Source organism: Micropterus salmoides, unplaced genomic scaffold (assembly GCF_014851395.1).
Source record: "Micropterus salmoides isolate LMB-PRFRI ecotype aquatic unplaced genomic scaffold, ASM1485139v1 Ms_hic_scaffold_15, whole genome shotgun sequence".
Lineage (NCBI taxonomy): Eukaryota > Metazoa > Chordata > Actinopteri > Centrarchiformes > Centrarchidae > Micropterus > Micropterus salmoides.
This window is the reverse complement of record NW_024040596.1, coordinates 27467877-27492223: the sequence shown is the minus strand read 5'-3', so window position 1 is coordinate 27492223 and position 24347 is coordinate 27467877. Positions and strand designations below refer to the sequence as shown.

The 24347-nt window shown below is 43.1% G+C and overlaps 1 protein-coding gene across 1 annotated transcript; it reads left to right on the top strand.

Annotated features, from left to right (window-relative positions):
- The first annotated feature begins 636 nt into the window (after window positions 1–636).
- akap11 (A kinase (PRKA) anchor protein 11) lies at window positions 637–24347 on the top strand. The gene is given in 15 exon segments (XM_038721374.1): window positions 637–737; window positions 6194–6298; window positions 6801–6908; window positions 7005–7058; window positions 7163–7294; window positions 8330–8594; window positions 8994–10661; window positions 10664–10951; window positions 10954–12930; window positions 12933–13368; window positions 13653–13793; window positions 16923–17009; window positions 19226–19272; window positions 20826–21025; window positions 21556–24347. Coding segments are annotated over 14 exon segments (5628 nt in total). The 5' UTR covers window positions 637–737; window positions 6194–6235; the 3' UTR covers window positions 21718–24347.

The following is a 24347-nucleotide window of genomic DNA, read 5'->3' as shown; positions in this document are numbered from 1 at the left end:
CTAAATGTGTTAATGCACTAGCTGCACCAAGTGCAAGATCTGAAAAATGATTTATCGTGTTTTTGCATTTCAGTTAATTTTTACTGTTATGGTTCTTGTGCTTATATAGTTTGTGTCAAATAAAGTTCTATAAAACCTCAATGTTAATATCAAACACTTCTGCTAATTTGTCGTCAGTTCGATTGTTCTGTCTTCCACAGCCCCAGTGCCACACTCGGCGTGCGATTGATGATGCCTCAATCTCTCTTGTTTTCATGGGAAGAACTGTAATGCACAGGAAATGGGGAGTTCGATTCATTTTTGGGAATCGGTGAAATCGAGCGTGATTTCGTATAGTGTTATTATCTTCTTGAGCTCATCCAGTGAAGTCTCAGGGCAGGTCTGACTTTTGGGAAGGATTAAAATAGTTATTTTACCTGGTCACAAAGCTTCCAAACACTAAAAACAGTTTTAGTTACTGTCCTCCCTCCATTTGCTATGAACATGCATGTTGCCGTTTTCAGGTTAAAAAGACTGATACAGCATTCATTAAGCTAAGCAACCATGAATCCTCCTCTTCTTTAGTTCTGAAACTGAAATAATCAAGGCAGTAGTGGGGAAACCAAGGTGGGCGATTTGTTGCTTCCCTTCAGTACCGTTTAGAAAGAAGAGTTCAAACCGGGCGGATCGTCCACAGTTCGCGCATCAAACTCAGCGGCTACCGTCAACGCTGCTGGAGTCCGACGTTGAGGCGTGAGGTAAAATTACTTGATAAACACACACAGCTTTGTTTGGAATAGACAGCAAACGATCACAGACTGTTGTTGGTTAGGTATTTATACCTACCTTAATGTTATCATTAGCTTGGTGGCTAGGTGCTAGCTATCGACAATAAGGTGACATCACGTACCGAGCCGACTGCGGCCTGGTTCTGCTGCTAGCCCGTGATTGACAGCCTGTCAACTAGCAGGCTAATCTGGCTGTCGTTTTATGTTTGCCGATGATTTGTTGCGTACTGATGTCTGTGTAATGTGCTGCAGCTAAATTAGTTAACGTTACCCGTGTGTCCGTTTTGGAAAGGACTGCATGGAGCCCGAGTAACGTTAGTCGTGAATCAACATCAGCACCCACAGTGTGTGTGGCTCCTCTGTGGCTCCTCTGTGGCCTGCTGCTGCGGCGGGTACCAGCGCCATAAGCTGGGACATTAGATAGATATTCTTCCAAACACATCGTGCCTGGTTGAGTTTCCTTTTATTACTCTTTGCTAACGTCAATAGACGAATTGCATCTTAAGTGCAATTATCTGTACCATGCAGATGTGTGGAAAGTAACATCCAGTGTGTGTTGCAACAAGTGATGTTCACGCAATTGACAATGAGCTTTTTGTTGCACACAACGTTTAGTGGAAATATAATTCCTTACATATAAACTGGTTAATGTATTGTTCTGCAGTGGTGACAGATATTTTTGCTTTTTGCTCAGTAGTCAACACACCATAGACCCAAATTTAGACTTGAATGTATGACATCTTAATTTGACATTTTTAAGATGTATCCATGAGAATATTTAATGGATCGAAGGGTATTGCTTTGAGATAATACATGCAAATTGTGTCCCAGCAGTCTCTATGGAGAAGGGCTGCAACTAACTACCATTTTCATTATTGATTAATAATTATTTTAATAAATCTTTTAGTTTGTAAAATGTCACAAAATAGTGGCAAATGCCCATCTCACTTTCCTGACGTGCAGGCTTGTTTTGTCCAACCAATAGTCCAAAAAGATATTTCAGCCAAATAAGACACGGGAAATCAGCAAACAATAGCCCTTTTTTCATGAAGGACATTTTGACAAGTCCAAGTAGAAGAAGCACAGGTGTAAACAAATGAATGACGGCCTCATTCCGTTTAGCTGTTTCACTTTTAGGGTCCTTCAACGAGCCTACCAGTGTTATTAACTATTAACACCTGTGCTTTCTACTATGACAAATCAAGATGTCTGCTGTGAAAAAAAAATCCTAATGTACGGCATTTCTGCTTGAAAAAATATTTCTTTGCCTAATTGATTAATTGGCTAATCATCGGAGTAGAGCCCGACCGATTTATCGTTTTGCAGATATTATCGGCCGATATAAACTACTTGCAGATACATCTGCATCAGTGTTAATAACAGCCGATATATGACTATTAAAAAAAGAAACCAAGAGTGTGATCCTTCCCTCAGGTCATGAGTGTTGCATAGTTTGCCCAGCAGAGGGCGTTCTGCAGCTCCTCTGTTCAAAACACTGCAGCACCACAGAACAAAACATCAGCAGACTGCAGTCAACCAGGAGCAACTCTCACACTCAGTGTTCCCGGTGAGTTGGTCTCTTGTCACGTCAATTACATAACTTAAATAATAATAAAAATAGCCTTCATCACTTCTCCCCTTACTATAACGTTAAAGTTACCGTACTTCCTAACTTTCTCATCTTTCACTTCACAACTTCATTGTTCTGACAATTAATGCTTCCCTATCGAAAAACGTCTAACCCTAAACTTAACCAATAGCCATGCAAAGAACTGCCAAGTGGCACATCTTGATAGGAAGCATATATCAACAGAACACTGGCTCACAGCTGTGTGTTTAATGTTAGATGAGTGGAGTTTACGCTGCTGACAAAGGTGATTGTAGATTCATTTCTGAAACAGTTCTAGCGAATGGTCCTCTCATTTCTCTCTAATTCATTACTTCTAAATGTTCTTCTTAAACATCACTTACAGCATTTGACACTGCCTGTTGCTAAATTAGCCACAAAGCTGGCTAATGCTACGTTTATCAGTAGAGGAGCGCCAACGTTAATGAGCGGTTAAACTGTATTGTTTAACTTATTCTAAACATATCGGCGAGCCGCTTGGCTTACAGTCAGTACGTCGGAAATGAGAGGGGACATGTGAATAAACATGCTCTTTTGAATGTGCAACGTTAGTGTGCAATCTCAATGTTGCAGGCCCTTGTTGTAGACCGTCATGTAGTATTAGATGCATTCAAGTGGAGCGTGTCTTCTGGGTCACTGTATCATAGACTGCATGTTTTAGAGCCAGGTGGTGGTTAGGAAATGGTTTCTTGTAGCTTTGGATATAATTAACAGCTGGTTAAGGGATAAACTAGATGTGAATATGCTACATAGTAGAAAGTAGTCATGTGGCAGATTATATGTAAGGTAATAACTATTTCATGACAAAATAAAAACATATAGAATTCTTTTGCCTATTCAGGAGAGCACTGTTTACCATTAATATTATAGCAATGACCTTACCATTATTATTCGTAGTAGTAATAGTAGTATTATATTGGTATTTATTATAGTTTCTGTTTTGCTTTGCTTATTTTGCTTTTGGAAAATGATCTAATTGCGATTTTTTTTTTTTATACCAATATTGCGATATAATATGCGATTAATTTGTAAGCTCTTTACCTTCGGTATCACTCAAAACGGACAAGCAGTAGATCAGTGTATCGTATGACCAACACAATATTGGATAGCGTAAACATACACTGGTCTTTCTTGTGGGTCAGGCCTGTGTTATGAGGAAATTAGGTGATGCATGAATTATTATTATGAGCAATGGAGGAGAAGAAGCATCTAATTTTAATAATATGAGAAAGATAATTTGAGTCAAGTCATGGCATTAATAATATGATATAATATCATCAGGTCGGCCTACAGACCACAAGAAAAACAAGTTCACCACAGTGTGTTATACAGTAAGAGCTCAATACAAAACCCACAGTTCAACCACCAATTAATGAGTCCTTATCCCAGTTCAAATATCCTAGGAGTCCATCTTTCTGTATCCCAGTAAGCAAACAGAAAATACTCAGTTTGAGATTCAGTTCAAAAGTTGGACACAATAAAACCAAGTGATGCCTCCCGTGTTCAATAGTCAATCTTAGTAATTCTCCAACAACACCGGAGTCCCCCTCCCCCGCAGCCTCCAACGCTAGTAAGCAGCGTACTGGCTGTAACCAGGTGTAACTCGGGACAGACTGGGTCGGACAGACGCCATTTCACAGATATTTCTTGAGCTGACTGGTGGCTGTGTGTGTGTGTGTGTATGTGATGCTGGCGCCAATCCTCACAATACGCTTACCTTACTACACGTGTCTTTCTGTTCTGCATGTTTCCTGTCTGTCAGTGCGGTTGATGGCCCGACGATTTCGCCCACCCCTGCAGCTCTAACATACACTATTTAATTTAATGTTCATAAGTAGTAGTACTCCATAATGTATAGCAGATCTACTAAAAAAAAGTTTCTTTTTATACTGCATTATGTCATGGTATCTTGGTATGGTCTCTACGTAACAAATATTCGGGATAATCTTTGTTCATGTCATGCATTTCTTATATAAAATAATAAGATGGAAAAAGGATATCGGCCGATAAATCTGCATATCGGATTTTAAAATCCTCAAATATCGAAATTGGCATCGGACTTGAAAATCCCACATTGGTCGGGCCCTACATTTGAGCACAACCATGGAGCATCTCCAGCTCTAAGGTGTGTCTCTATATGCAACCAGCACCAAATTCTTGTCTCTCTGCTTGTCAGCTAATGAAAAGATGAGTTCAGACATTAGAGAAATAAGTTAGGAGATCTGTTTTAGAATAAATATTCCCTTTTAATGGTGTGTTTACTTGTGTACTCCACTGATTTCACCTGAGCACAAAGTCACCTGTGCCTCATTAGAGACTGGTGTTAGGTCTCTCAATGAGCTGAGTTTGTCCTCATGTTCTCCAGTCTCTCTCTCTCTCTCTCTGTTTATCCATCCTTCCGGCCACCCACACTCGCTCTCAAAATTTGGCCCACATCAGCTCCCAACCAAACAAGATTTTAGACTACACAGTTTGTGCCCTTGACAGGTTGTTTTGCTGTGTACCTTTTTATAAGATGATCACAAACACCCCTCAGAATCCCTTGGCTGCATCTGCCTAGCTCTGTCACATTTCTGGTGATGATTAGTTTCATGAATCGGCCCCTGAAGTTTTGTTTAAGCCTAAACGTAGTTACACTACAATTGCAGTTTTTCCATGTATGATCATACCAAATACATTATATGACCACATTAGTTAGATCAGGTGATGACGTAGGCCTATTAACTTGATTCTCACATACTTTACTACTGGATGCTAATGTTGTGAACTAAACACGAAACACCACAGGCTTAAAAAAAAAAAAAAAGCACATTTTCCAAGCACGTTATGTTGTCTCTGCTGGAGATACTCGCAGCCATAATAGGCCATTGTGCCTGCTTCCCTCGTGAGTGAATTGGGATGCACTGCATAGTTGAGGTTAGGCAGCAGTTGCTGGCTGTGTTGTTTTTTTTGTACAGCCCACCAAAGCACCCACGAGAAGCTAGGAGGTCCTGGATCACTAGAGGAAGCCAGTGGCATGTACTCTACCCCTCTGGTTCTCAGAATGCATGTTGGGCTGATCAATAGGACCGCCTGCCTGGGTCTAGACTCAACTAGCTGCTTTGGACCATACCTCAAAGGAGAGGCTTAGATTACTTGGGAAACTTTTCCTTCTTGTACACTGTAAATATTTTGCCTCCTTTACCCGCTCTCTCATGCTGCTTACCAAGTGTGTTTCCCCTGCTCAGAGCACACACCCTTGCTCTCTTGCCTTGCTGTTTGATCTTTGATGCGGGCCTGACTGTTTAAAGAATATCAAAGAAGCATGGCCTACTATAGCTTATCCTCACCAGCAGGACAAGTCTGGGCCTACTTGTAAGAGCTTGATGTTATTTTCACATGGGTTTGAACAAAATGCTAGTCTAGAATGTTGGCTGCACAATCTCAAAAATTAAGAGCTCAAACCAAAACGTGTATGGTATTGCCTCCTGCAGTGAAGTATTTTGTGATCTGTTTCACAGGCTTGAGTCCAATAGTCACTTCACATTACTTAACGGCACTGGTGCACTGACGTAAACCACTGACTTATCACATCATACTTCCTAATTTGGCGTTAAGGTGTACAACAGTAGATAACGATGAAATCTCTTTGTTTACTAATGGCGCTGATACAGTCATTGCTTTGTGATGTGATTGTTACTGCGGCTGAGGAGCATGTAACAGCAAGATATCTCATGTTGAATGCTGAACTTCTTTGCGATGCCACTCACTATGTCATTTTCTGTTTTCCCTCTCCCCCCGGCACATTCTTTGTTTACAGGTGAGCGGCCAGTCAGCCAGCCACGTGCAGCTCTCTGTTACTATGGATGCCTGTGCACGTATTAGAGGAGTCCCAGTAAGGTCCAGGCCGTCAGTCCGGAAAGAGGTCTGTCTGCTGTGATCCTGCGTTTTATTCTGACACTATCTGTAGTGAACTAGATCCTTGAAAGGGTTTCAAACCCAACGCTCCAATGATTCCTTATGCCTACTATTATGTCTGACAAAGGATGTTTAGATGGACATTTGCACCTGATATTAACAAATTCCACTCGTAATGTTCACCGTATGTTAAAACGCAGAAAATCTTGTCTTAGTTATTTTTCCGGTTTGGTGTAGTTTTGATAATACAGTACTGTACTTTAACATTTGTTTTTGTCTACTTGTGGTCAGTAGTTGTTAGACGTTACTGCAGTTAATGACGTGTTTTCGCTGGAAATGGATATATGTAAATTTGAGTAGATTCTGATTGCACAGAATCTATAATAAAGCATGTGTAAAAACAGGCGCATGCACAAAATACTGTTCTTTTTGCGTTCATCTTTCATGAATTCTAATGTGATTGATAAATACATACACATTGGTTACGCATTATTTCTGTTGGTCTGCAGACTGTGCGTGACAGTGGGGTGCAGTGTGTGAAGAGCCTCTTTAGGAATAAAAAGGAGCTATGCAGCGTTGGCCTAGAGCTGCCAAGCAGAGACATAAGACTGACAGAGGTGTGTCACACAAACAGCAGTGCAAACATGTGTAAAGCTCAGCCATATTGAAACATTAAGACACATTAAAACTCACCATCAACTGTGCTCTTTCAGATTCATTTTGTGTGTCTGCCTGGTCATTGTGAAGGGGAAGATGTCACCCAACAGGTATGTTTTCATTATGAAACACTGAAAGAATGTCCTTTTAGAAATGAACGATTGGTTGCAATTTACCATTTGAACTACAAGCTCATGTACTTCCTCTTCCCAAGGCCCTGTCATCTCTGCCAGGAGGGCTGTGTGAGCTTCTCAGGTCCCTCCACGTTCACGGCCTCAAGAATGACGAGGTCCTGCTGCTCAAAGACTCCCGCAGGCTGGCAGAGCACAAGGACGCTGGGCCTCAGGTAGGTGGCGGACCTTTCATCTGGAAGGAATGTGAACAGCCAGCATGTTGAGTAAAGCAGAAATGTGGGGGTGGGGGGGATGAGGGGGAGTTGGAATGAGCTCTTATTATCTCAGCACCAGTGGTCCAAGATAATTTCTTGAGATACTACCCGTTTTACTGTTTTTGTAATTTCATTGAAAAGCTGACGTCACCCTGAAGCTAGGGTAACAACTGTTAATGCCAGTTAAATACGAAATAAACTGAAACTTTCTTTACACTAGAATCGAAGTCGAAATAGAATTGAGTACTTCGATGATGTTATCTGACTCTTTCGGACTTTTAAAATGTAACTTTTGCTGCCAGTAATAAAACATAATCCCTTTTTAGGTGTAACCTAAAAAGGGATTATGTTTTTGTATGTTCCTAAAATGTTGGCATTTGTTGATGAAATTGTTTCCCCACATTTATGGCCTTGTCTGTCCCTGCGTATAAACAGACATAGCAAGTCTTTCTCACGCCTTGAAGAAATGCAGGTGGGTGAGACAGACAGAGGAGATGTTGTTTTTTCAGCCCACTATTGCAGCCTTGTCCTTCCTAGTGCTGTGTGCCGTGTTTGGGTTCACACATGGCCTGTAGCGCATTCTGTGGTTTTGTTGTCCATTTCAGACAGTGAGACCTCCCACCTATCTGCATTGCAGAGTGAACTTGTACTAAGTGATTTTGTATTCTACATATGCAACAGATCAACTGGAAATCAGAGTACAGACATAACAACACTCTTCCGGCCTTCATCCCCCCTCCTGAAAGATTAGGATGCGAAAATTCCCCTGTGAATTCTGTTTAATTTGCGAAAGCCAAGATCTTTCAAGTTACAAGAATGTCTTGTTTCAAATGAGTGCAGGACATGATCACTTTTGACAGGTTAGAAACTGTATAACTGTATTTTTTCTAAATTAGCTGAATAATTTACCAGACACCCGAGCTTAACTTTCAATATTTCTCTTTCCCTTTTTTTCCTTTATGTCTTGCTGTGCTGTTTTTTCTCTGCTTTCAGTGTTTGTTAAAGGCCGTGTGTGTGCTGAGGCATAATCCCAGCACTAGTGTCTACCCTCAGGCCAGTGTAGCATCTTTGGTGGGCTTGCTGGGGTGCTACATGGCAGGTGTACGCTATGCTTTGGAGCTTCAGGCTCTTCAGAGGGGCACAGCTGAGCCCAGCCAGCCAGAGGAAGATGACACCAACCAGTCTGTCTCATCAATCGAGGATGACTTTGTCACAGCCCTGGAGCATCTGGAGGAGGAAGACACAGGAGACAGTCCGTGTAGGTTTAACATCTAACACTTAGTGGCATTTAGTAGCCCCTGGTGCTTTATGTAGAGTATCTTGTGAGCCCACATCAACAGACCATAGACAGTCGTGTTGGATAAATCCAAAATGGAGACCTGAATTTTAAAGCCTCATCATAATCTTTAAAAAGTGGCAGTAATTAAATTTTTCAGTTCACTGCTAGACGGCACTAATAAGTTAATTTCTAGTTGGGATGCACTTTTTCCTCTACCTTTATTATATAATCAAGGCACAATGGACAAAAAGCTTTTGTTTTTACACAACGAAACTTTCTTTTTTGAATAGCTTTTTTGTCATGTTTATCTTTTATCCCTTCTTTGTATATACTGTGTATGACCAGTTTCCCCCCTCCTCTTTATGTCCATCTCCACAGCTGCTTCCTATTTGCATTTTAAAAAGCGGGATGTGGCATCGCAGACGGTCCCAGCCCACAAGAGAAGAAAGGAATTATCAGGCTCCCGTGTTATCATAAGCTCCTCCTCAAAGAAGTATTCAGCTAAACATAAATCGGCTCCAGATGTATCCGTCACAGTGCAGAGGTCATCAGGTATTGAATCCCAATGGACTTACTGTAGTCCCGGAGCTCGTCTCCCCTCACCTTTGGTTCATGTCAGTGAATCGGAAGAGTCTGACTGCTCCAGCCCCAGCCCGATCATTTTTCTGGATGAGGTGGGCTATCAGAAGAGCATGCTGGCCAAGCTGGACATCCCCCAGGTGCCAGGGGGGCCTCGAGATCGAGTTGAAGACTCAGACTCTGAAGTCAGTGAGTTCTTTGATAGCTTTGACCAGTTTGATGACCTAGAGGAGCTGAGCTCAGAGAGCTGCACTCTCGCACTGCCTCTGGACAACATCAGTGACCCAACAACACAGAAAAAGTCAGCGGAGTCTAGCACCAAATATGTTTCTAGGGGCTGCTCAACCAAGGGTATGAATCCTCACCGTTTTGACCAGCCGACCCTCCCAGCCAATGTGAAAAAACCCACTCCTCTGAAACCAGGCTCTCCCTACTCACTTCACTCTGAAGTGCCTGACTCCCCACGACCAGTGCAGACCCCCTCTGAGGAGAATGGTGGCCCACTCTTCAGTCCTGTCAGCTCTTCTGCCTTCAGCCCTCTAGTGGACTCCAGTGGGCCACTGGAATACTTCTGGAAGACAGATGAGGATGTACGGGATGGCTCAGAGCTACGTAAACCCCAGGATCTCTGTTCTCTGTATAAGACTTACTCTGACTTTGCCAGCAGTCTGTCCAAAGAAATTCTGGGATCTGTGTGTGGCTACCAGTCTGCCATTGACATCAGTGACAACAAGAATCTCAGCTGCGTCTGCCACAAGGAATTCAAGAACCCTTCGGGCTACCTGATGAAGCTCTCAGAAATACAAGAGACTGTAACAGTGGCCAAGCTGCAGAGGAAGTCTCAGTCTCTGAAGGATGGCATTCAGAGGTTTGCCACTGACCTGGTGGAAATGAGCTTGGGAAGCGCTTTGCGAGACCTCCAAAAAGGCGTGTCCTCCTGTACCACCACCTTGTGTCACCTAGCTGCCAGGCTCACCTCCTCAGTGTTTCAGATGGCCTTCCATGAGATTGGCATGCGCCACGCCTATGTGTTGAAGGAACGAGCGATCAATGGATTAGCCGGCTTCCTAGTCGGAGAGGCCGTGTCTGGGGCGCTGAAAGACTTCCTAACAGTGAAAAAGCAGATTTTCCACAATACAGTGACGCGCTTTGCTGCTGATCTGGCTGAAGAGCTGGTGTTTGAAGGAATTATGGAAGTGTGTCAGTTCTCACACCCGTCAACCCCTCTCACCCCCAGTGACTGGTCATTTGGCCACGGGCAAGAAGAAGAGGAAGAGGAGGAGGAGGTGGTTTCCTCCTATGCGTCAGACTTGTCTGAGTCTGTTATTCAGGAGGCCTTCATACAGCTCTCTCAAGCTGATGTTGCCTTCACTAGCCAAGCAGCTATTAGTGTATCTCTGGACAACGTCTGTTACGTCAGTGCAGAGAACACTAGCACTCACACCTGTAGTACTTTTGCAAACCAGCAGTTTTAAGTGCCAGCTCAGCTGCAGTGGCACCAGGGCCTTCAGCAGAGGATGCTACCTGCACAGTGAAGAAAGCCCTGTTCACTGTATCAGGCATGGCCAGCTGTATTCCGGTGCCCCAAGCAGGCCAAGCACTCTCCCATCTTCATGATCCTGGGAAGACCTGTCAGTATAAATCTAGCGTTTCAGATAGCCCTCAGACTAGCCCCAAAAGAGTTTCTGAATCTTCCTCTGACACCACCACATCCACACAAACTCACCTTTACAGTCATGGAACTCAGACCCCCATACCGGGGGAGAGCCCTCGCAAGGAAAGTCACCGTTCCAAAACTTCTCTGGGAACATGGTGGATATGATAGTAACCGAGGCTTGTGAGATAATAACTGCTTCTAAGATGAAGAAAGGTTTTGGTGACTGCGCTGATTTCCTTACAAAGACAATCGGAAACAGAAGGGGCTCTTGTTCTAAGCAGGAGGCAGCTAATGATGAGGTTCCAGATTCCTCCTCAAAGCAGGGAGCCGGCAGGGAGGGCTTCAGATATGACTGTAGAGACGGTAGGAAGGGCGGCCCTGTTGAGCAAGCAGCAGAGCTTAGCATTCCTCAGATTTCCTTTCAGACAGGCTCTCAGAGTCAGGGGAGAGCCAGCTGTGAGTTAGACCCCAGGACCAGAGGTGTGGCTGAAACACATCCTGTGATGATGGATACTCTTGATGTGCCGGGGACCGAGATGGGTGAACAAAGGAGGACATCTGATGACTCGGCTCCAAGCTCCGGACAAAAATCAGGTGGGACTCCTGGCACTCCGCCTTCTACACCTCAGCAGCCCAGTGAGGTGTCCAAGGAGAAGCAGATAAAACAGTTCTCCAAGAAGTTGAAAAGTAAGCTGGCCAAGGAATTTTCCCCTGCCACCCCCCCACCCACCCCTCACTATCAGCCTGAGCCTGGCCCAGGGCCAAAAGACATCACCCCTGAGGCAGACAAGGCTGAGTTTATGCTCAAACTGATGAGGTCTCTCTCTGAGGAGGCAGATGGCAATGAGGAGGAAGAGGAGGAAGAGTTGGCAGAAGAGGAGGGTGTTGGTGGCACTGACAGATGTTTAGAGACAGTGGGTGGCCGTCATGAACTGAACCAGATGTCTGCTCGCCGAATTTCCAACAAGGAAGCTCTTCACTATGCTGAGCGGCTGGCTTGTCACATTGTCTCCATGGCAACAGAGATGGACACCCTGGGCGTGGCAGAGGAGGAGGGGGAGATGAACAAAGGCGGCGAGAGAAGGAGAGACAGCGTGGCTCAGTTCTCAGAGCAGACGCTGAACACCTTGTGGGTGTATGCCGGGGAGGTGGCGGGAGAGGTCATCAATGATGTGAAGAGGATGGTGAGCTCTGCACAGCAGTGTCCATATCACAGAGCGCTCAGAAGAAGAAGCTTTGACCGATCTAGCTCTGAATGTCAACACCAGTCTCAACCCAGTACAGAAAAGAACTGGAGAGCAGGGAGGATGGCTGAGCAGTGGTCTAATGACCTCATAGCCTCTGTTTTCCGGTCCCCCACCTCCACCACAAGCACCATCTCCACCTCGAGTTCTGGCCTGTCCTCGGAGTATCCCAGCTGTGAGAGTGTGACAGATGAATATGCTGGCTACCTTATCAGGGTGCTGAAAAAGGAGGGAGGCAGTAGGGAGTTGGTTCTAGACCAGTATGCAAGCCGTTTGGCCTATCGCTCCATAAAACTTGGCTTGGCTCATGCCAGTCGCAAAATCAAGCACAGATCCTCTAGCACCCGCCTCCAGTCCTCTAAGTCGCTGCCAGATGAATGGAAAACTCCTGGTAGTGAGGCCTCGTCACCCAAGGACGGAGGAGAGTCAGTGGTTTGTCCCTCAGGTGAGGATGCTCTGTGTTGTTGCGGGGACTCTGACGAACAGAGTCAGAGGGAGTACGTGGATCTGGTCAACTTTGCAGAGTCTTTAGCTTACAACATCACCTGTGATGTCACACGCAAGCTGCATCTTTCCTCCGTACGGCTGCCGAAGTCTCTCACAGACTCCTGTCTTTATAAGAAATCCAAACTTGAAGACATGGCGGAGAATCTCCTCAGAAACTCTTTCTCCTGCCCCCTGTTGTCCAAGGAGAGCAAGAGCAGGCATTACCACAGTACAGGGAGCCTGTATGATGGAGGCTACAGGAGTAGGGTGATGCAGGTCATAGAGCATTACGCACGGAAAATAGTTGATGACACTCTGAAGATTAGCCTGGCTTCAATTGGACATTCATCCGGGAGCACCAGAGGACCCAAGGCCATGACAGAAACTCTCACACCCAGAGGCTATCCGAGGGGGTCTCACTGGGCCAAGCCATGGGGGAGAGGACATGCCGTTATTGTCAGGTGCAGGAGTGCCCATACTGCACCAAGCTTAGCAGGCACCATCAGCCTGTATTACAGAGGAGGAAACGAGGGCCAGAATATCAGGCAAGGCCCGAGCGGCTCTCTAGTCTGGAGATTCCCAAGATCCACATTGACCTGGACCACAGGGCAGTGTTTGCAGAGGAGATGGTGTCCATAGCGATGGAGACAGCTAAACGTGAGCTGAGTAACACCAGCCTTAATGCTGACAGCGGCATCGGCCACGATGGAACCAGCTATGCCGAGAGTCTAACTGCTGAGATCATGACGTCAGCCCTGTCCAACATCTGCCATGCTGCCAACATCAGGTATACACACAAAGATTCATGTTAGTTGTTTATTTTACATGACTGCATGTTCGTATATATTCCTGTTAGGGCTAGTGTGGACGTGCATGTACACAATGTAGCATTTATGCACATTTTACAAACTTGTGCGTTTAAGCTACTACTATTTCATATTTACTTATTACCTAACTCCACTCATATTACTACATAGAGAGCATTTTCATCAGGAAATTGTAAATATAAATGTTTGCAAACTTCTTGAAGCCCTCTAATTTTTGTCTCCTTCCATCTCGCTGTGCATTTAGCTTTCCAGGAAGGGAAGCCACTGAGTCCTCTGTGTCCCAGCAGCTGAGTGTAGGAGATGACAGTCTGGGCAGCTGGTCTAACCTGAGCTTTGAGGACGAGCACCCAGATGACAACAGCAGCTTCCTCCACCTCAGTGACAGGTATACAACCACTAGCTTTCTCATACATGGCATACCAAATTTCCAGTCACCTGTAGAGCACACTGCTGCTTTATCCCTTTAGTGTCAATATTTTACTGTGGTAATGGATAATAAATACACATTTGCAGATTACCAGACACAAACCATTTAACTGATAAAGATATGTGTGTGCATTTGGCAAATACTGTAATACTTTTTATTATCAAACTTCTGTTTTTAGTGTTACAGCAATATTAATAATCAGAGATTTGAGTCTTTATTCATGAGGTGGTTATCAGCTATTAATGGCTTCTGCTCATACTGTGGCTTTTTTATAGGTTGGATGAAAGGGGAATGTGATTCTTGATTTGTTTTACCTCTGCCACTCTTTCCCCCTTGCACTTTTATTGGTAACAATAAACCATCAACAATGTGATTTGACACAGGAGTGCTGACAAATAAGCATATTTCTGTACAGATCATTTTATGAACAGGTTTCGGGCATTCTTTGATGTGATTGACAGCTGCCAGTTGGCACAATGCTGCTGTCTCAGCCACATATCCCACTATGTTTCTTTATTTGGTCTTTACTTTAAATGTGAACAAGATACAGGGAATATTAAAATTAGAACACTCTGGGTACAGCTGGAGTAGAAATGTGGAATAGTGGCACATTTGGGAATCTAATCAGTGGACTGGCACTTTTTAATTCTCTGGGGACAATGATGACATGGGTTTAATATAGGGCTGTACATAACAATTATTTTTCAAATTGATTAATCTAACAATTTATTTATTTTTGTGTATTCTATTTGTGTAAGAAAAAAAATTGTACCCTATTTTACTTGATTAATTAATTAATCTAAAGTAAATATCAAAAGCATGTCTAATCAATAAATCATCCTGATGAAGCACATTAAAATAATGACAGTAGTAGCATGTCTTAAAATGAATTCCATTATCACGTCACTGATGTGTTTTGTTAATAACAACAATAACAGACATGAGTTAGGCTACTTTACTTCAAACTTTAAATGTTTCTGACCTGGATTTATTTCAGTATTGAGTAATGCAGTATGATAATCAAATATATTTCTGCATCAGTGGGGCTTCACAGACTGTGCAGACAGTCACAGATTGACTGTGTTGTTACTTTCAGCTGTTTTCTCGCTCATATGTGGCCGTTCAGTAAACAGAAAATATGAAACGGCCGAACATTAGATGACACACGGTGTAACGTTATGTTACCATGACAGCAGCGGGGCAGAATTTACTTTTAACACGAAGGCGATGAAGAAATACTTTGAAAATACATTTCAACGGACTGCGTGTCCTCGTGCTGACAACGTGCCGTGCTTGTGTGGAGACGGAGAGTAAACACAATTTGTGGTGTTGCCGTCTAGACAAAGTGCTCCGGGATACTTATGCTTCATGTGTTCAGCGCAGCTTCACGTATCCGTGGACAGCAGTTGTGCTGCAGTGAAGCCATTTCCAATTCACAGAGCTCACGGAGCAGCACGTTGTTGAGTGTCTGTCTAAAATACTCCCAAACAAACGTTGAATGCGAGGTCTTGTAGCTGCAGCTTGTCCAGAGGAATCCCTGCTAACACCGGATGCACCGCCGCTTCGACGCACGTAATGCGAGTCATGTTTACGTCATCGATTACGTCAATGAATCGCACCCCTAGTTTAATATTTCAGTTAGAAGTAGTCGAACTGATTTCTGTATAGTCATAGACTCAGGATTTGTGCTGTCCATCTGCTCACACCGAGAGCGGTACAGAAACACTCTTTCGTTGCTTGTGTTGGACCCGTTTTAGCAGGATTTTCCTGTGGTTGAGTCTAGATGGGAGATTTCCCAAGGTCAACACAGGGCACAATGTATGGTTTGGAAATCTAATTTCTATATCACTGCCAAAATGCAATTTTCTCTGATTTGTGCAAGTGTTGCACTATATGCGGGTTCTAACGGATGTGTTGTTAAAGATTGAATGTAGCTGTCTAATTGCAGCCAAGCTTTTCTGAGAATGTTTGTGAAATACACCACAGGGATAAGGACCAAGTAGTAGTTGTGACAGAATTGGCCTACTCTTCTTGGATGGACATTGGACCACTATTCTTGCGTACGTATGCAACCAAGTGAGTGGGTCTGAGAATCGACTCTCTAAGTGACACGGTCTCATGCAAGTCTCCAGTCTCTGGGAATCGGGCTGTTGACATTTCTGGCGAAGGTTGTTATCTCTATGGAAGCAAAACTGACAACATTTGAGATACTTTCCCAAGATACTGAAAGAACACAATGTGTTAGCAGCTAGTTATTTTTGCCATCAGGGCCAAGTTAATGTATCATAATATTTTCTAAAGGTGTGTCTTTGAGTGCTCTCTTCACTTCAGGCAGTATTTCTACAGGAACAAAGTCCACCATGTGTAATTCATTAGACGTTGTTCAAACGACTGCTGCAACCGTTTCCGCTCAGCAAATGAAATCTAGGAAGGGGAGGGGGGGGGGGGTCACCTTCACAGGCTTATTGAAACACTGAGCATGATGATTGACTAAATGAACAAGCTCTCACCATGTGTCATTCACCCAAAACACGAGGAGAAAGCTGTAGCTGAGGTAATGCACATTAAAGAAGGTATTTTTAGATATCAGAAATGTCCCTCCCTCTAGCCTCACTCAAAGTGCTGCACGCCACAGTATGCAGGTTCCAGCCAGCAGGCTAATCATTGACTAATTACAGAGAGGGTGTATGTTGTTGTGCTTCTGTTGCCAGCTGGTTGTCCTGGTGGAAACCACAGGATTAACAGGATTATGTCAGGACAAGAATGTAATGATCTCACATTTTAGGCCTTTAGCAACAAATTGTCTCAGTCAACATTACAGATGAGTCAAAGCGATATATGGTGGAAAAAGCTGCATCATTTCGAGAATCCTCCTCAGTTTTGATCCTCATCTCGCATTTAAGGGATTATTCCAAATGCCAGAAATGGTCATCAACCTGAGTATTGTTTTTGAAGATACATAATAGATGTAGTTATTATAGCAAATGGGAAGAAACTGCTTATTATATCCTGATCTTTGTTCCATTGTTCTTAAAGGATAGCTCTTGTCAGTGTTATAGTGGTGCGTTACCTTCCTTCTTTCTCCAGCAGCAATGGGAACAGCAGTAGCTGGAGCAGTCTGGGCCTGGAGGGGGAGGCGTGTGAGGAACGCATGTCATTCTCTCCCTCTGACAGGTTGGTCAGCAACTGGTTGACGTGGCTAACCTTTCAAAATGCCCATAAAACGTGGGGGTTCACCTAGAATGGGACAGAGAAATAGATGAATTGAATTTACTATGAAGCCAAAAATAGGTAAAAAATTGGGAAATCACAGCATCATGTGAAAATGATTTACAAAATTATACAATGGTATTTTAATTCATACTTTGTCTCATACTAGGAACTGCCAGCCCCTTGCATGACCACACTAAAGCTCTATAATATAATATTTAAATAGCTTTGACACGGCATATGATGATGATGTTTTGCTCGTTCTGCTTTACTTACATGTCATTTCTTTGCTTAATATGGTCATTTGTAGTGTTACTGTATTTTGGGGGTTCTTGTAAACCTTGCATTCATTCTATTTAACATTTCAAACCCACAAATAGGTTTAGATATTAGTCCTGCAGATATCATGAGTTACAAACCATAAAAAAACATAATAACAGACAAATATTGCAGCATTGACAAATTGAATCTGTGGAACCAGCCATTTATATTTATAAAACCACCACTGTTTTGTCAGGCTGGGGAAAAATTTCTTCCATCGACGTAGTGCTATCAATCAACATGTTAAGCAACATGCACAGGACATCTCAGTATAATTTGAGGTTGAGAGTCTGCCACCAAATAGCAATCTTTTTAAATTCAAAAAGCTGCCACATTTACATTATGCCTTTAACAACTTCAATGTTTTCTGGGTTTTGTTTTCCTTCAACAAAATACATGAATTCAATTTGGCACGTTTGGCAGCTGACACCCAGTTCTCAGATGTCAGAACTTTCCACAGACATCTGAATGCACCAACCAGACAATCAGTGCCTCTCAACTGCATGATCAGTACTGACAAAAAAATTGTGGAGACAAAATATTCACTGCAATGAATAATACTCAAGTTTATGCATGTTTATACTGCTCAGACATCAACTGAAACAAGTGGTTTCCAAGAACGTAGCAGAACTGCTGCAGATTTCTCTGTCTGAAAAGGGCTAAAACTGGCAAAACTACTGTGACAGTCCCTTTTGTTTCAACTCTTTACTGTCAACAAAAAAAATTACAAAAAAACTGAAAAAGGGGACATTAAAGAGTAACCTTATCCCAAATCCACATCTGTGTGAAGCCGGGACTGAATCATCTGCTGTTAAACGTTTATACTGTGATAGTTATCGTTGTAATATCTTTGAGTGTATTAGGCCATTGTTGGAAATGCTGCATAAGCAATTAGCAGGACTGGCCTGGTTATTTTATCCATAAACTGTTCTCAGCTGAATTTTCAGAGGAGGTATCGTGTCACAATATATTTTGATATTGCAATATGAAATAAGATATAAGTATAAGATATACAGTAAAATAAATGAGGATTTTATACATGTATCACCTCCTCCTTCATCACAATGTAATGTTGCTTAGCTCTGAGGATCAGCAAATAGTAGATGGCCAGTTCAGTGTCTGCCATTAGGTGGCAGGTTTCTCACAAATTCGGGTTTGGGGTTTAGGTACTAAAACATGTCCAGATAACAAAGATTGTCTCATATAGTCAAGGGTCTAATATGTCACTATGAGCTGTTTAAGTAAAAAAAAAAAGCATGATTTGGTACTAATTGTCAACTGCCGCAAATACACTGGTGGGTTTGTAATCTTCACGCACTGCCATTAATGACCATAGATGATAATGCTACATTTACGCTGGTATTGTTTTGTTAGTCGCATTGAGCAGAGTCTGAGTGTCTGAACCCATCGGCTGTGTCGACATGACTGTCATTAACAATCTCATAAAATGGAGAAATGACTGTTTACCTGTTGGCACGTCACACATCAAATATTTGCACAATTGACAGAATAGATATTGAGTAGATTTTCAGAATGGGGGAAAAAAACAAAAAACTTTCACATTGAGATGTACTCTTAGTCCTCAGGTCTTAAGTGACAAAAGGAGAAAAGTAAATTTACTGAAATGTATAAAAACATTGACTGGAAATATGCAGCGTAGTTCCTTCTGTGTGTAAGATGTCAAGGATTGGATCAGGATTGCTTGTGTGCATTGCTTGTGGCTTCTGATATCCTGCTATGCTTATTTCAAAAGCTGTTCTCTTAAGCATGCATGTCCTTTTTATCTTATTGCATGCAGCCTCATCTCCGCCGCCGTTTCTCCCTTCTCACTAACATGTATGACATTACCTATTCAACAGTGACAATACAGAGGACAAGGAGACTGAGGTCAAAGAGGAATCCAGTGGTAAGTGCCTGCAACTTCCATTTTTGAGTAGTTGGTGTTTATGCAAGGGTTTTCTAATTCTTTATAATCTATTGTGAACAAGTTTTTTCCTAAACATGCATATGAAACAGTTTAACATGGTACATGTTTGGACAGCAGAGGGATGTGGGTGAAAGAAAGGCCCCTCTCCTAATTTGAGGTCTTGCTCTTTTTCCGCTCTCTAAAATTCGGAACAGTTGGCCTTGATTCCAGCTGGCCTTGTGCGTCTGTCTGCCTGTCTGAGTGTGTTGTAGCCGGGGATTTTACCACCCCCATATTCAGCCACACTAATGCTCATTCATCCACTCCACTCCCTCCATAGTCAGTCATTCTGCGTTGTGTGTGTGTGTGTGTGTGTGTTTGCGTGTCAAACCAGAGCAGCCCCTGTGAGGGGGTCTGTTCTGCTGTGGGAGTGTGAGAACCCAGCACTGTGCAGACCAGGGCTGGGGGAGCAAAGGACTGTTACACATTACACTTGGTGTGTCTGTCTGTCTTTGAGATGTACTGGAGAAGAGGAGAACACACTCATGTACAGTTGCGGTCAAAAGTTTTGAGAATGACACAAATATTAATTAATTTTCACAAAGTCTGCTGCCTCAGTTTGCATGTACTTTGGAATGTTATGAAGAGCGATCAGATGAATTGCATTTAATTGCAAAGTTCCTCTTGAAAATGAACTTAAACCCCCACCCAAAAAAACATTTCACACCCTGCCACAAAAGGACCAGCTGACATCATGTCAGTGATTCTCTCGTTAACACAGGTGAGAGTGTTGACAAGGACGAGGCTGGAGATCACTCTGTCATGGTGACTGAGTTAGAATAACACGCTGGAAGCTTTGAAAGGAGGGTGACGCTTGAAATCATTGTTCCTCCTCTGTTAACCATGGTTACCTGCAAGGAAACACGTGCTGTCATCATTGCTTTGTACAAACAGGGCTTCACAGGCTTGTAAGACTGCACCTAAATCACCCGTTTATCGGATCATCAAAACTTCAAGGAGAGTTGTTGTGAAGAAAGCTTCAGGGCACCCAAGAATGTCTGCTTCTCAGCCAAGGGAGTGGACTCACTCACAGGTTTGCCTAAGAACACAGCCATAAATAAAGAATGGTAACAAAACATCCTCTGAGTGCAACTTCTCCCAACCATCCAAGATCAGTTTGGTGACGAACAATGCCTTTTCCAGCACGATGGAGCATCTTGCCATAAGGCCAAAGTGATGACTAAATGGCTCGGGAAACAAAATATCAAAATTTTGGGTCCATGGCCAGGAAACTCCCCAGACCTCAATCACATTGCGAACTTGTGGTCAGTCCTCGAGGCGGGTGTACAAACAAAAACCTACAAATTCTGACAAACTTCGAGCATTGATTATGCATGAATGGGCTGCCATCAGTCAGGATGTGGCTCAGAAGTTAATTGATAACAGGGCAGATTGCAGAGGTCTTGAGAAAGAAGGGTCAACACTGCTAAGATTGAGTCTTTGCACGTACTTAATGTAATTGTCTATAAAAGCCACGTTTGTCTGTGCTGCAGGGACACTCTGTGTGGACAGGACGCAGGTGCAGTCTCCCAGGACTGCACTGGTCGTAGTGAACTCGGATGTCAGGGAGTTCAGTCGTGGCCCTCAGCACGTGACCCTCGACCCTCAGCTCAGGAGCATGCTGCAGTGGGTTGCGGCCTCCATGGCCGACATCCCTCAGATCCAACTGAGTCCTGACAGAGAGCTCCAGCAGGTGATTGCCCTCAGTCTGTTCTGAACTCACCATCTCAAACAGGTTCCCGCTGTGGTATTTATCATTAAACATCAAGACTGTCCTTAACCAAGTCAGATTGCTTCAATGAACTAAGTCATTCTTTCCATGATTGCTAACCTTTCAAACCAACATTAACAATCTTTTATAGTAGTGTCCTGGTTTCCACTACAGTTAGCTTTGTTGTGGAGACAACAGCTGATTCAGTTGTATAGTTGAGTTCCTCCACAGTCTTTCCTGTCCACTGCAAAAGTACCCCCTGGTTTTGAATCGTCGTTATAGTACGTCCCTCTTAAGTGACCCATTTATAAAATTCTCTGATATTCTTTGACTTTCCTTTGATCCATTTCTCTAAATTTACTCTCTGTCAGCACCTTTCCTAACTAATGGGAAAACTCTTAAACATTTACACAGATCAGTGTACTATACTAATAAGTCTAAATTACAATTAGTAAGCCATGGCTTCCATGTGGCCTCCTTTTAATTATTGTCAATCTTGTATGCCCTTTCAGCTCCCAGCAGTGGTCCAAAGGCTTCGGGAGAGGAAGTGGAGGGTGGGAGAACTGCTTCACACACTGCTGCGCTACTGCGAAGAGAGTCAGACACACAGTCAGTCCCAGGCGAGAGAACCTCACCGCATCTCCCTCTTCCAGTGGCTTCTGGAGCACGCCTAGGGCCTCACCTCTCCTCTCCTGATCTAAGTTACTCTAAGCGGGGTGTGTTTTTGCATTGCATGCTGAGACCAAGAGTGCTTCTATTGTATTTTATTTTTCTTTCCACCTTTTTTTGTTGTCGCCGTTTATTTATTTTTTTCGGGCTGCGTTTATCTCATGTATTGATTTAGTGAGCTGTCTCTCTCGCCCACACACACGTCTGAATTGAAGCCCTCACACCTTGCTGCCCGTGTGCTTGAGCTACAGAAAGAAAAGGAGAGAAGAGATGAGAGCAAGGGACCCGTCCCATCTGTTTCAGACAGAGACAGAAGTGCAGTGAGTTGAGAGAGAGAGAGAGGATGTGTTTTTTGTTAGGGAATCCCCATAGCTGCTAGGCAGATGATGTCATCACACCCACAGCTCACCTCTGTGGCTTTTCTACATAATAAGAGACCAACTCTGCGTACACGCACACACACCCCATGGCAAACCACACCCTTGTATTATTGGAGGGGATCCGATCCGAGCTCTGATTCTCATGAACATCTAACAAAATTATTTTCCCATAGTATTCCTTTATTGTATTAATCAGAATGGTGGTGCTTGTTGTTCACACTTGCTCCAGTGACGTTTTTCTCTGGAGCACTGAATGAGTTGGTGTAATGACTCCTCACATTTAACTGATATGCTGCCATACGTACAGATCTACAAGACACTGTTAAATTGTTAAACCTATATCTTTAGTAAACTGTACTACAGCGTCATTTTGCATTTATCAAATGGGCCATTCATTTGGCAGTAGAATGATAGAGTAAAACAGTGCTTGATTGAGTTGCCTCTTGCCAGTATTGGTATACCTGTTTTATCTAATACTGTAACACTGCTCCTTCGTTGTCAAACTTAGTAAAATGCTAAAAGTAGATCATGTTTACTAGGGCGGTCGGTATTTTAAAAAAAAAAAAAAAAAGTATATTTTTTTGACAGTAGAATATGTCTAATCAAACATGAAATGCTGCTCAAAGCTATGAAAGAAGCCATGATATTGGCTTAATGTTGCCAAATGTAGCATACAAGGTGACTCTGCTCCCCTCCAGTCAGAAGGTGTATGACCCTCCTGTCAGTGGCCCACCTCCAGTTTGGGGAAGATCCAGTGACGCAGATAGCGGATCTTTCAGTAATTAAAGACACCACTCTGGTCTGCACCTCCAAAACCACAAACTAACAGCATGCGCATTGCTCAACCCTGGACTCACATATTTTGTCACCCACACTCCTCAGTCACCTTGTGGAATGAACAACTTCCTCACAGCCCCCCCCCAGCACACACCCTTGTTACTCACCAGCCCCCGTGTGAGCGTCCACACACACAGCACTACCAGCTACTTGCTGAGATGCACTTTTTTATTTGGCCAAGGAGAGATGAGCAATTCCAGCCGTGCCCTCAGACCTCTCCTGGCTTCCTCTGTGAATTTTCTCCAAGAATGGATGGTCTGCTCTGCAGCCAGTTGACGTACATGCACAGTACCACCCCTCTCCCCCAAAGAATGATTATTGGGACACATGTTGATGTTGCTATTTATTTGTTGCTTTGTTAAATGAGGGACCTAAGGATGACGTGACGCTGCGAGGTCCTCAAATAAATATCAGGACTTTGCTTCTTGAGTTTGAAACACTGTAATATACTACAGCCTTGCATCTATTATTATAAACTAAGTGTTGGTGGTGGTGTTCACCTGCATGGCTTAATCTTTATTGACTTTTAAAGCTCAACATTCTTCTTCCTAATGTATTGGCCTACACTAATTGAGCTGCAGTGATTCATCTGTGTCAACGCTGCCTCACAGTACACTACGGGCCTCTGCAGATGCCTTGTTTATTAGTGCTTAATCTCTAGGCTGCCAAATGGTCATATAATCTTAAAGGTGTTTGTCCTGTATGATTTTGTTTACATGCAAAAATTAATATATCACAAACTCCACTATAAAAACAGTGATGCTCTACTTACTATTCAAGATAGGAGAGAGAGGACACAGTGAAGTATTAAGCTGAGAAGCGAGAGAGTGCTTATATCTTGGTTTACATTAAAGGAATGTATTAAGAGTCATGGACACATGAAGAAAGCATCACTGTACAAATTCTCTCTCCATGTGAATGTTTAGTTGTTGAAGTAGGACTTTCCCAGGTTTTTTTCTCCATTGCCCAGCCCTGACTCCTATATTCTTATTATTTTTTTAATCTACTTTACATTCCTTGCATCCCAAATAACCAATATCGCTATAATGTTGTGTTTGTCAAAGCTGAATGTGAACCTGCAAAGACTCAACTCCATTTAGAAGCAGATGCTGTACATCTGTTTTTCTACTGTTGTCCCCAGTGTTACTTTCTGCCTCTCTCTGAACACAGACAGGAAAATTAAAAGATAAAAAAGAGAGAGAGAGAGAGAGCTGTACCTCACCCTGACTAACTTATGTCCTTTTTCTGCTTCCTTGTAAAATCCTGCCAAATAAAGATATTTAATAAATTATGTAAGTTACTTGTTCTCCCTAGTGGCATTGCTGAGTAGTTTACACATTCTAAGGTTGAAGTCAAAAACTCTAAATTTGTTTATGTAAAAGCTTGGTGTGATAATAAAGCTTTTTCATGTGCTCTTA